The sequence below is a fragment of the Rhopalosiphum padi genome, chromosome 2 (assembly GCF_020882245.1).
Source record: "Rhopalosiphum padi isolate XX-2018 chromosome 2, ASM2088224v1, whole genome shotgun sequence".
In the NCBI taxonomy this organism is placed as follows: Eukaryota; Metazoa; Arthropoda; class Insecta; order Hemiptera; family Aphididae; genus Rhopalosiphum; species Rhopalosiphum padi.
This window is the reverse complement of record NC_083598.1, coordinates 46,017,602-46,031,735: the sequence shown is the minus strand read 5'-3', so window position 1 is coordinate 46,031,735 and position 14,134 is coordinate 46,017,602. Positions and strand designations below refer to the sequence as shown.

Below are 14,134 nucleotides of genomic sequence, written 5' to 3'. Positions count from 1 at the left end.
TATGAAAGTGTCTCGCCATAGTTTTATTTAAATAATAATATTAAACATTCCGGTTTACGCGTTTATGTTACTTGAATGTGTTTTTTAGCTATAACTTTTTCCACGGTTAAAATAAAATTCATAGAAGTATAATTGGAAATGTTTTATTCTTTTATTCGCTTAAATTAAGCTGTTTATATATTTATAATATTTATTTAATATTATAATTACAATTTTATAACGATTCGCGTTATAATTCGGCTTAGTTTACTAACAAATTTCCAATATGTAATGAAAACGAGTAATTTTGACACTTACATAATCGATTTTCATGAAATCTACTGAGATACTCCAAGTCCTCAGACGGGTATAATATATATTACAGCAATATTATACATTTATAATTTTGATGTTAATCCCGTTTGAAGCGACTATATAAGTATTAAGTAGTCAAACAAATTGTTGGGAGTTTACTAATGAAATAACTGTTATCAAATTTACACCGATCCCAATCGCTTAATACAAGATAAATTATTTGCATATTAATCGTATATACTTACATATTAAACACAGTGTTGTCTATATTCGAATGTTTTCGTTGTTTTAGTAATGTTGTTATCTATAACATCACTCAATTGCGCAGTATAAACGAAATAAATCCTAAAACTTTGAGTTTTCAATGTTTCAACCGTTAAGCTTTACACTTGTCGTCTTTCCAAACTTACATCGTAAACTTTTAGTAGGTACTTATATTTAGTTTTCACATTGCCATTGACTTTCGAGTTTTTTGTTTCTCTCTCCTAGCTTTGTTCTAAATTTAATTCGTATACTTTTTTCTTTGGCTCTTATATAAGTTCTAACTTCTGACAAATGCTCTACCAGCAAACAATAAAGTGCACGGCAACGACAGAAACCCTTGACTGAACAATTTAATAATACCCATTTAAATGAAACATATTATATTAATTTTTAATATTTTCTAAGTGGATAGTTTGATTGAAAAAATTTAGGTAGATGCATTATTACCTAGCTATGTATTATATTTGTGTAACAGTCATTAACTGCCTTCTTAAGTCTTGCGATATTATAATACAATTTTTGTGTTAACAATTATTCTGGATTAAACGCTTGTTAATCAATGTTCTGTATTGAATTCTAAATATTTATTTGTTTTGTGAAAAATGTATTATTTTAATTGAATCCAATATATCAATGCTTAACAGTCGATGGTCTGGAAAATAATAACATTTTATTTTTAATTCTATTAAATTTGGTAATTTTTATACCTATACTTACTTTTCATTTAAAAGTTTTAACGGTGGCTGTCATAAATGTATTTTACATAAAACAAAATAAAACAATTGTTATTGAATCAAATATCATTAGGATAATTAAATATCGGAATGGAAAATGGTTTGGGTGTAAATCACATGGTTATAGACTAAATAAATTGTTTTTATTTGACATGCATTTTTATTATTGTCGACTATCAAACAAAAACTGGTTAATGTTTTAGAATATAATAATAAAATTAAAATCATTAAATATCTGATATCAATGTAACGTGAAACACTATAAATACTAATATAATGTACAATCTTAATAATTCAAAAAAAGCAAAAACAAAACAATGTTCAATTTACAAAATAATAATAATAAACGTATAAATAAATTTTAATCTTACAATAAAATTGGCACCAAGTGTTAAAAATAAACAAAATATCTTAGTCTAAAAATGTAATAATGTTTCTATACATAATATAATATATTATATTATACCATAATAATAATAATAATACCTAGTCGTATGAGAATAGAAAAACGACGAAAACGAATTTTTAGACTTAGACACGTGTACAACACTGCGGTGAGAGAACCCTACTTATAACAAGTACATATTATTATGATATACTTTTTTCGTCTTTGGTCGATTTCCTAACGAAAATTATGATAAAATATAGTGTTGTACGTGGCTATGTAAATGTATATCATAATATACCTTCCTACTGCGAATTGAATTTGCGCACATTTACTTACCAATATCTTAATAGAAAAAAATAAAACAATACTAACCAAACGCTTTAAATAATTTTATACACAAAAACAGATTTTGGTTTGAATAAATTACTATCGAAATATCTAAATATACATACGAATACGTGTCTCAGAAATGTGCATGTATACAGTATATATACGCGCATATAATATATTATGAAGACCTAATGTCGTCGTGTTTTGCATATGCATGAGATATAATAAACTATGCACTATAATATGCATAATATCGATGAGTCAACACGATAAAAAATTTAAAAAAAAAAAACGATTTTTCCGAAAACCCGTTAAAAATACGACGGAAACGGATGCCGGCAAATGCGACCGGAAATCGAGAGACGTCGAGAACACGCGGACGGGCCACGGCGGCTTACAAAAAATCCGTGACAAACACTCGTTTCAGATCGGGCACGCTGCCGCCGTGATGTCCGCGGCCACCGCCGCCCAGCCGTCTACCTGCTATGCCGCCGAAGCCACCGCGATGTCTGCCGCCGGCGCCGTGATGATGGTGCACCTGGTGGTGTTGGTGGTGGTGCGGCTGTGGCTGGTGGTGCTGCTGCTGCTGGTGGTGATGCTGCTGCTGCTGCAGCATTTTGGCGGCGTGCGGATAACCCGCGGTGGCCGCGGCGTCCGCAGCCGCTTGTGCCGCGACCAGCGAGTCGACAGACAAGACGGACGTGAGACGGGCCTTGGGCCTGCGGGGAGTGGGCGGGGTGGGTGGCAGGGCCGGTGCCGCGGAGCGAACTTGATGCCTGTGATGTTGCTGGTGATACTGCGGCGGCTGCGGGTGTTGGTGGTGCCGGTGGTGCTGCGGCTGCGGCTGGTGGTGCTTGGCACGTCTGGTCGGCGCCCGCTGGTACGGGACCCGACCGCCGACGGGCGACCGGTCGGACGCCGGCGGAACAGTGACGACTTCACCGCCGCCGCCACTGCCGCGACTGTCGCGACTGGCGCCGCCGGATCGGTCGACGGACGCGGCGAAATACTCGAAATCGTCGTTGGCCGCCGTCGTGGCCGAGCACACGCTCCGGGCGGACAGCGTGGCGTACCCGCCCTCTTCGTCGCAGTCGTCGCAGTCGTCCCGCCTGTCGCATCCGTCGTCCGAAGAATCGTCTTCGTCGTCGGCCGTCGTGTCCGTGGCCGCTGCTTTCTCGGGCCTGTCCGCCCGACGTCCGTCGTCGTCCGCGTCCCGTCCACCGTCACTGCCGCAACAACTCGTCTCGTCTTCGTCGTCGTCGTCGTCGTCTTGGGCGTACAGTTTTTCGCGGAGCTGTTGCAAGTTTTGCGGCAATCGGTTGTCCGCCGCTTGAACGCCACCCACTGCGGTGGCCGCGCCGGCTATGACCGACTGGTCGTCCAGGCTGTCGGCCGGCGTCGAGTCGTCCGCCACCGTTTTGCAGTCGTCCACCGTCGTCGTCGACATGGCTGCGGACGCGGTCACCATGTTGGCGAACCGTAGTGACCGATGGTGGAGTTGTTGTTGTTGTTGTTGTTGGTCGTGGTGGTGGTGATGTTCGTCTTCGCAACAGTGACCGGCAGCCGAATCGTTTGCAGTGTGAATGAAATGTGGAGGTGGTGGAGAAGAAAGTAGGCCACTCATCGTCCTAACGCCTGAAAAACCAACAGACACAAATATTAATAATGTATATAGGACATGGGTACTTTAGTGTATTAATATGGGTTGCAAAAATATGATCTTAAAATTTACGATTAAAATATTATCATATTATTATTATTATTATTATTAATTGAATACAAGAAAAAAAATCTATTATTTAAAAATATTCAATATGACTTATTAAAAAAATTGTTTTCATCAATATTCAACTCGTTTCAACCTGCATGTTTCGCTTTATCTTCATTCATACACTTCATGACGTGAACTATACTATTCTATACTGAACACCAAACCGACCTATAACTGATTTTCTTTCATTTATTTTCCAAAATGCTCTTGATATTTATTCATATTACTAATATTACTGTATCACTAGATTGTTATGTTTAATCTTAAACAATTATAATTAAATGTCAGACTATGTATTTCAATGAGAAAATAATATCTTTGTTGTGTTATTGTTATACGTATAAAAAGACTAAATACAAAAACACCAATTGGCAAAATATCACTGAGTAATGTTTATGATACTGTTATTGTGTGTTATAGGTACTCAACAATAACGTGGAAAACGTTAGATTTCGTGGTACTGTGATTATCGACTAAACGGTTACAACGAGAATAAAGGAACAAATACATCAAACTCCAAACGGTATTCGGCTGTGCTGGTAAAGTTATTAAAGTTTAATATCATGTAGGTAAAACGACTACAACGAAGTATGCTACGAAAATATGGTGTATTTATATTCTGAGCAAGTAATAAAACATTTTTTTAGCGTTTTTAGTTAAATATGTACACATGTTACACATTATATACTGTAACTATTGCCGTCTATCGGCATCGTACATTATTCCTTAAGTAGGGCACCCGCTGCCTAATATGCTGAGTGTGAGGAATAGCGAGCGCAGCTGACTGCTGACCAAGGGTTTTAGGCACACGGCAGGGGTGTATATAATTAAGACCGAGGCGGTGTGTGAAGAGAGTGTGTGCGACACGGAAACAACGACAACAGCAACATCGACTCCGCGACGATCCGACGGCCCCATCAACGATCCACACTCACGGCACGTCATCATCTACCCGGATCGGTAAACCATTTATATTTATATATATGTCATATATTATATTATATATTTATATATATTATACCTATGTGCTTACTTCAATAAGGTAACCCTGATCTCTTAGTATTAATATTACACACCGAGGTCGAGTCCCCGAGACCTCGAAAAAATAAACAGAACTTAAATCCGTAGGGTTCGAGAGACGAACGCCCGGTGAAGAGGGGACGTTACAATACGTAATATATGTACATAAATAAAAAATAAATGTACTATATATATACTATTAAAAATATGGATGTTTACTGTTGAGCGTTTAGTCGGAACGATACGTTCACATCGGCGTAATCCAACAATGTATTATTATTAATTGTGATTACAATAATAATGATTCTCAGGGTAGTCTACAGTCAAGGTTTAACCTAAAATATAATTTATTATAATTAATAATGCCCGTCGACAATTCTCTCAACCTTTCTCACGTGCGATTTTTCTTTAAACTTATAAGAAAATCAAAAAACGACCTATTTGAAATAATAAAGTGTTGGTACTAAATTCTCGAATTTCCAATCGACTTACACGAATTCCAGGTAGGAAAATTATTCACCGAGGAAAAAGTTAGAATAACGTTCTCATCATTGTAAGGCCAATATAGATTTACTTAGAAATCAGAATATACAATTAAAAATTAAAACTACATTTCTTAGACAATATAAACATAACAATATATTATAATGTTACCACGCGCTTTCTCAATTATAATTCTGTATATTTTATACCCATGTAAAATGTAATACTTCATTTTTTTTACAAAGTGTGTCATAGGATATTATACCCGCTGTCTTTTATTGCCAACACACGATTTTTAGCCCTGTGACCCGTATTATACAATATAATTTTATAATTTGTACATAGTAGGTAATAACTAATAGGTTAGCTCTAATAATCGGCAATAAAATAAATACTCGAATGCGTATATATAGTATATACATAGACAATATTATTATTATTATATTGTTGGGTTACGGTGCACGGTCAAACGTCAACGCCGCCGTGATCATAATAATAATAATAATATACTGTTATATAGATGATGAAAAAACGCGGTGATTTAATATATATATATATATATATATAATAATTATGTTTGGTGGACGTCGTGTTACACGCTCGGCGCCGGCTTGGAATTGCATTGGACACGAGCAAAATTTAATAAATATTCCAACGGCCCTCGATGTGCCCAAATCACGTCGCTATTAATTCGTTCTTTGGATATTTTTTTCCTCTATATTTCATATTATATTTTACAATCGCGAGAAGCCTATTGTTTGTATATTACTTTAATACGATATAATAATATTATAACTATATATTGAATTGGTATGTATTCGGCACGAAGGACGTGATAATTACGCGCTCTCTGTGCGTGTACTATATATTTTATAGGTATAACTATCAAAAATATAAAATAATATAATATTTTTTTTTTAAATAGGTCCGTTATTAGTTATTACATTCTATAATGTATTTTATAGTTTAATGTATTTTATGTAGGTATAGATAGAGACGAGATGATTTTTATTATCTTCAAAAAACAATTGAAATTCATTTACGGTTTGCAGTTAGCCGTTCCTCGCCCGCGAGTACATATTATTAATTGTTTATGGATCATAGTAGGTATTTAACTATCAACGAGAAGACTTTAAGTCGGCAAAAATAATCGAAATTCAACCAACGAGTCTCTCGTGACCGCTTAAAATTTAAACGATAATCTAACAGTATTAGTGTCATTAGTTGTATATTATTATAATATTGTACTACGAACCTACAGCTGTCGACTAATATTAAATTCATCGAGTTATTCTAAAAAAGGAATAGATATACATAACCAGATTATATTATAATCGACTACGTTTAAAAACGAATTTCACGCCGATTTACTCGAGTGGTGGTCGTACCCGTGTGTTGTATAGCTGATTTACCTATAAACACACACGCGTTGTGATTATCTACACGCGGTGCTGCGTTGGTAAGAAATAAAACTCCTACAACAACGTTACAAACTCGTGTCGTTGTTTTTGTATTAGGTACTTTTAAATTTAATAGCGGTACTGACGGAGAGAAAAATTCATAATGTAAATATTATATACTTTTATGTGCGATATACGCATATTGTCAATGGGTCTCGACACGACGGCGTTTTTGTTTCGTAGGAGTATTTTTTTCGTTAACAGTAATTGGATTTTAAAAAAATAAGCGAAAAACGAACCAGTAAAATTTTATAAATAAATAAATAATAATAACGATGATATTGTATACGACACTCTGGCAGAAGTATATTATATACACGTCATGAAAACACTGTGTCAATAACCATAAGAAAACTATATAGTATATTATTATTATTATTTATAATTATTTTATAATGGTATATTATTCTAATATCGTTGTAGGTACTTCGTCGACGACGGAAAATTGCAGTTTGCATAATGATGGCGCAACGACGCGACGACCGGAGAGACACGTTGGTAAACAGATCGAAGACCTGAACACGCGAACCGTAATAATCGCAAACACGGTGTTTCACTAACTAGCTAAACATATTCACGTAAAAAAAACTAACATATCTAGGTAAGTAGCATAGGCGTGCGCAGGGAAGATGCCAGGTATGCCATGGCATCCACTGCGGGTCTGCGAAGCCAGCTTGTTTTTTGTTTTTACTTTTTAGTTAGGCGTTTACAAACGTTTTTATTTATAAAAAACTTTTAACAGAAGATTAGAACTATAATAAAGTATTACATAAATTAAATTCATATTAACATTAGTAATAAAATGCAAAGTTAAAATTATATTTTTTACTTATATTAACTATTATTTTGAGAGAACATTGTAGTTATGTAATACATTTTTTTTTTTTTAAATCCTTATTTATGTTTTTTTGAAAGGAGATAAAAATTGAATTGTTTTTAAATATATTGGCATCCCCCGCGAAAAAAATCTGCGCACGCCTATGGTAGGTAGGCAGGTTTAAAATATTGTCGTAAAAATATACACACACGGAATTCGAGACGCGTCGCAGCGGCGCGCCGAAGACCTGAACGGAATAACGCGCAACGGTATTATTATGTTATAAAGGCGCGCACAATCTTATAATAATAATAATAATAATATACCTAATATTTACGCGCACGCACAATAATATTAAATATTATATTTTTTAACGACTGCGCCCGCGTGTATGCTTTACAATAAAATATTATTATTGTCATACGCGCGCTAGCTTGTGTTGTGCGTGTAGAATTTTCGGTTTTTCACGATCGCGCGACACGTTTTTTGTTTTGGCGACACGACCGCATTATAATACGACTTTGTTGGATATTATACGGCGACGAGGTAGGCAGGCTGCAGGTATGTAGGTATACAATATGGTAAGGTGCCATCTATTTATAATACGCGCGACGTTCATAATATATATATCATCGTGGCCCGCGTCGTTAATATTTGCCAAGGCAAAGAAAACGACGATGACAACGACGAATGATGATGATTATTATGATGATTGTGATGACGATGACGGTAATAATGATAACACGTTAAAGAAAATATTTACAGTTACCTATTATACGAATATCGCATATTATTCGCGTATAATACACGGTCGTATCGAACAACCGCTCGACTGTGCGAGGTCATCAATATTTAAATAACTACAATAATATTTCAAGGAAATTTTTGATGTTTTCAAAAATAATATTGATGTAACATACATGTTCAAATAACATGTTTTTTATAAAAATATAATACAAGACAACGGTTTTAATCGATTTAAACGTTTTTTTTTTTTTTGTTAAAACAAGTTTTTTTTCCAAATATTTAAAAAAAACCGTTTTTAAACGTGATTTAATCAAATTTAAAACGAATTAAAAAGATTGGTACATGTATTTGGTTGTAAGTACTAAGAAAAACAATAATGTAAATAATAAATTATTACAATTATTGTATTATAAATACAATATTATATAATATTATATAATATGTTATATGAATTTATTGGAATATAATTAATTAAATCATCATCTAAACATATGAAATGTATTCAAAATTTGCGAATTTTTCCTAAATTTTATTATAAAACATAGTTGTAAACTAATTGTTAGTAGTTTTTAATGGTTATCAGAAGATATTGAACTTATTACTATAAAATACTAACAGTGTCAATAGTGACTATAATACTAAAATCAGTCTCTAATTATTTACATAATATATTATATATTTATAAATTTAGTGTATCTTTAAATTTTAAATGTAATTGACTAAATTATTAATTTATTGTTAAATAAAAAAATAATAATTGTATTGATACCAATAAATCAAAAATTATATTTTCTAAACGATTTTTTCTTAATTTTCTAAATAATTGACTTTAAATATTTTAAATAAAACTACGTTTGATTAATTTTTTAGATGTCTAACATAATAAAAATTTGGATAATTTTTTTTTTATTTGTAGTAACATTAATAATGTTTAAAATAGCTAATTAAATAGACCACAACTTTTGCAAGAATTTACTTGGAAAATGAGTGTAACCTCTTGTTAAATTCGTGGAAACCTATAGTTTTATTATGACTCGCTTATTATTGCTGTTTAAACAATGAGTAAGTTGATAATATCACGCACGTGGCACGTACTTGATGTGTACGCCTAGTGCGTTGCGTGTATCTGTTTGAAATCAGTTTTGAAAATGTGCCTTGTGCGTTGTACGTACAAACAAAATATCGTAACGATCACGTACTAACTCGAGTCAGATATGAGGTGATTTGCCCGTATCTGACAGGGACCAAAGAGACCGCGCGGCGTAATATGATGTTGCGTTGCAGCGTTGGGAGAAACCGGTCCTGAATCTTTTCTCGCGGAAAAGAAAATCTAGAGTTTTGCTGTTTATATAGGTACTCAACACATGATATTATTATTGTGTTGTATACTGCAACGATATAATGTTACTTTTATTATATTATTATTTATTAAAAGCCATTGCGAACTAGCGAGGTGCATAATAAGAAGGCGTGCGGCGCGCGACGAATGGCAAGTCAGAGTGGTGAAAATGTCTATTCGTTTTTACCGAGAAATTCTGCCGTCGCCGAAGTGAACGAGAAAAAGAGCGCACAATATTCAATGTGAATATTTTATAACATTTTGTCGACATTTTCGTGTCGCTGCCGCATTGTCACGACAACGTACGATTTATAAAATTTGTCAGATTTTTATTATTATTTATTTTTTTACCTTGTAGAAATTTTATTATACACATGCACACACGTCGGGGCATATATATATATATCGTGTTTTTTCGGTATTACATTATATATATATATTATGTATGACCGGCATTGGGCGGCAGCAGTCGTAGATAATACAATAATAATAATAATAATAACATGACGCGTATATATATATTATTACGAGGTGAATTCCGGAATATGTATAAAATATAACGCGTACCTGCAGCCTACACGCCCGTTTATCCGTGTGTGAATATGTTATTTGAGAAAGTCGCACATGTGATGCGCAGTTCCAGACAGACCCGACACGCATACAATATTATTATTATCGTCATGTACTCGTATATTATATTATGTACGTTATTATTATTATTTTGTTGTTATACACACATACACCGAAGATATGGATACGAGATTTTACGATCGGGTATTCGCGAGTGGACACTGGTCTGTCTGGCGACACTAAACGTTATGGGCGCAAAACAAAATCCGATAATATAATATATTATATATAATATAATATATTGTACGCACTTCGGACAGATATCCCAATCCCGTATAGTGCGCGTACATCGATACACATAAAACACGACGTAAACAGAAATGGACGGTCGTTACGGAGTCGAGCCAATTCACGCAACTGTGTATCGACGAAAAATATTATTATTTATTGCGGTACATATATTGTCAAAAAAACTGCAGTGTAGTGTGCATAAATTAAAAACCGTCGCCGTGCATTATATAGTTATTATAATATATCGTGTAGGAACAACCGCGCGACCTAGACATATCTAGAACCTGTAAAGTCATAATAATACGAGTATTGTCTAGTATTATGTCACCAAAAATATTATTATAGTATACACTATACGTTATAGTATCTGTGGTATTTAATATAAATTCGCTGCGGTTCAAATAAATATAACCGAACAGGTGAAAAAATTAGCTGCATCACTATCATGATGGGTGAACCATGAACAGTGAACTATATATTTATTAATGCGCTGGGCGTTTAATTGTTTTCTATTAAAAAATACATAAAGACTACGGAATGTTTATGATTTTCTGCATTTTTATCTTTAATATGGATCTTAAACTATTAAGTACGTTTTAATAAATAAAAATATATTTATAGCAGTAGTGTTGCAATCGTAAGATATTAAAATTTTGATTTTTACGTTCCAATAGTTTTTTTTTTATAAAATGTTTACCGTTGTAATTGGAAATATATATTATAAATAATAATATATTGAAAAAAAATGATATTTTCGTTGAAACAAATATTTTATAGTTTTATTTTATTTAATCTTGTTTTAACAGTAACTTAAAAAAGAATATTTTTCTTTTAAACTCGAAATATAACTGCTCTTTTCAGGTTTTATCGGATATTTTTTCGTTTTATTAGGTATATTTAATTCATATTTAAATATTTTAAAATTAATTTATATGTTCTTAAACCATCTGTCGAGAGAGTATTATGAATAAATATGTGTGTGTGTGTGTGTGTGTGTGTGTGTGTGTGTGTGTGTGTGTGTGTGTGTGTGTGTGTGTGTGTGTGTGTGTGTGTGTGTGTATGTGTGTGTGTGTGTGTGTGTGTGTGTGTGTGTGTGTATGTGAAAGAGAGAGAGTGAATATATACGAACCTCGTCTGTAGTTGTGCAGAACCGGAACTCTGCCGTCCAAGCTGGCGAACAAAGATCCGTTGGTGATGGGAAATCTGACCGCTTCGCCACCACTGGAAGGCGGCGGAGGCCTCCGGGCATCTTGCAACGAACCGTTGTACGGGCGAAACTTGCCGTGTAAACCTGCAAACGCACGCCACGCATGTTAGACGAAATTTATAAAATATTAATACATTTTTATTGTTTTCACGGTGTGATTGATTTAATATAATAATAATAATAATAATAATAAACCAGATTTCAGAAAAATATAATAAGTATAATTCTATTTGTCGAGTAAAGAATTTCGTTAAAATAGAATTTCCGACTTTGATATATGATTTTATATATTAATATGTTTAAATGTACTACTATTCTACTATTCGAATGACGTATATATTCTACATGAACTGGTCATGTTTCACATGGTTGATTAATCAGTCTGTACAACATATCATTTTCGATTTATTTTGAGAATCGGTTCCCTGTTTATACGAAGTTTATATATTACAGGCTTAAATGTTTTTAATGTAACAGTAGCACACCAACGTGTATAATGACTAATGGTGTTTACATTACTCTCACCCTGACACCCTGTATATGTATATAGTATATAACAATTCACCACCACCCGTACTCGGTCGATTCGTTGAATATATATACGGTGAAGAATGGAGTAACACTTATTCTTCTGTAGAATTTCAGAAGCAACATATTTGCTGCACTGCAGGAATAAAATATATATATCATTCTCATTTCCGATTTTTCGGGATACGACAGTAGGTTACGCTTGGAACAATTTCAGCAAATATATCATATACCATTTATAATTGTATATATGTATAATATTATATACTCTCAATGTTATAACTTAAATGTGTTCGTTCAAACGACCTTTATTCTTCAAAGTTATGATCGTAGTATTTTTCTTAAAAATACAAAGGCGGACAGCAGTCACGAATTTTTCACTAAAAGATGAAATATTGAATAAATGGAAAACGAAAAACGATTTAATTCTTAAGCGATAAATAGTCAACATGGCATATTATATTGAATCAATAATATAATATGAAAATATGCAGTATAGGTATAGAGTATATAGCTTTCGGTTTCAATTGTCAAAATAGCAGCTATTGTAAATTCTGTTTTTATTTTAAAATATATAATTTTATCGGTATAATTTATTCATCGTCGTTATTATAAAAATAAAATAATTGCAATTAAATGTATCGCTATTGTTTAGTTTAAATACGATATTTATAGAAACTACTTTTTTAAAATAGATATCCAGTATTCGAGAAAACATGAAATAAATAAAATTACACTATAGAAAATTTTACATTTTGTATGATGATTTATATTAAACAAATATATAAAATGTACGATGAAGATTATTAAAAACACAAAATAAAATAAAATTCAATTTTGCATTTGAAGCAGATAACACGTAATGTCGTAATATATTTAGGTGTATAGATAACAATTTAAAATATGTACCTCAATATTATTATTTATGAATGATATATTTCCAATCATAACACGTATATGTAAAAATGTCATCAAAATGAGAAATATATAAAATATATTATAGTAATTCTATAATATTAAAATATCATCGTATTTCCATTTCAGAAAAGAGTCAAAATCAAATAAATATTCAAGCAAACGATTTTTTCAATTTGCATTTTACGCATTCGCGTATGTACCTACATAATATTATTATTTTATATATGCTCAGATGTAACATATTTAAGTTAAGTCTATAAATGTATAGGGGCACTGATTTTCAAAATTGTATTATTATTGATTTTTTATATTAATTAATTATATTAAAAACTAAATTAAGTTAACCAGAAGATAGAGTAGAATCTGACAACACTCACCTTACTCGGTGTATACGAAACTGAATGATTATAATATGCATATTGCATACACATTATAAACATGGTTTAATATAATATATGGTATTTGGATAAGTGATGCGTGTACGAAAACCACGTTGACGGTGATAAAAACTAAATGCATTTATTTACCTTGAGGGGGCTTAGCCCGATCTGAAACACTTCGTCTCCGGTACAAGTTTGATAGCCGGGGCACGAACTGGTCGTCGAACAGGAGTAATACTACTGGCCACAAACACGCTTCGGCCAGCGCCGCCAGCATTGGTAAATTTTTTACCACGGGTGCATAATCAGCAGAAAACACAAACTTTGAAGGTATGAAATGTTCGGAAGCCATCAGTACCTGTAATGCATCGAATTTCTCCGTTAGAATGATCGATTGCAGTTAATATAATATAATATATTATGATACTTTAAAATCTAGAGGTAGATATTATATTATATTTATATAAAAACTGATTGGTAATTCGGTATGACATTTAATATGTTAAATTTTAATAATTGTATTTCAATACTACCTATATACGTCCAAATAATGATAATATATTTATATTATTAAACATTTATATGATTTCACT

The 14,134-nt window shown here is 32.9% G+C and overlaps 1 protein-coding gene across 1 annotated transcript in view; it reads right to left on the bottom strand.

Moving 5' to 3' along the window:
• Nucleotides 1–1,429: 1,429 nt before the first annotated feature.
• LOC132920295 (uncharacterized) overlaps nucleotides 1,430–14,134 on the bottom strand; it is a 58,772-nt gene continuing 46,067 nt past the window's right edge. Inside the window, exons 3-5 of the mRNA XM_060982568.1 lie at nucleotides 13,689–13,899; nucleotides 11,638–11,799; nucleotides 1,430–3,645 (exon numbers count right to left, since the gene is read on the bottom strand). Of these exons, the coding sequence (XP_060838551.1) occupies nucleotides 2,405–3,645; nucleotides 11,638–11,799; nucleotides 13,689–13,899 (1,614 nt within the window). The 3' untranslated portion in view covers nucleotides 1,430–2,404. The remainder of the gene's footprint in view (nucleotides 3,646–11,637; nucleotides 11,800–13,688; nucleotides 13,900–14,134) is intronic.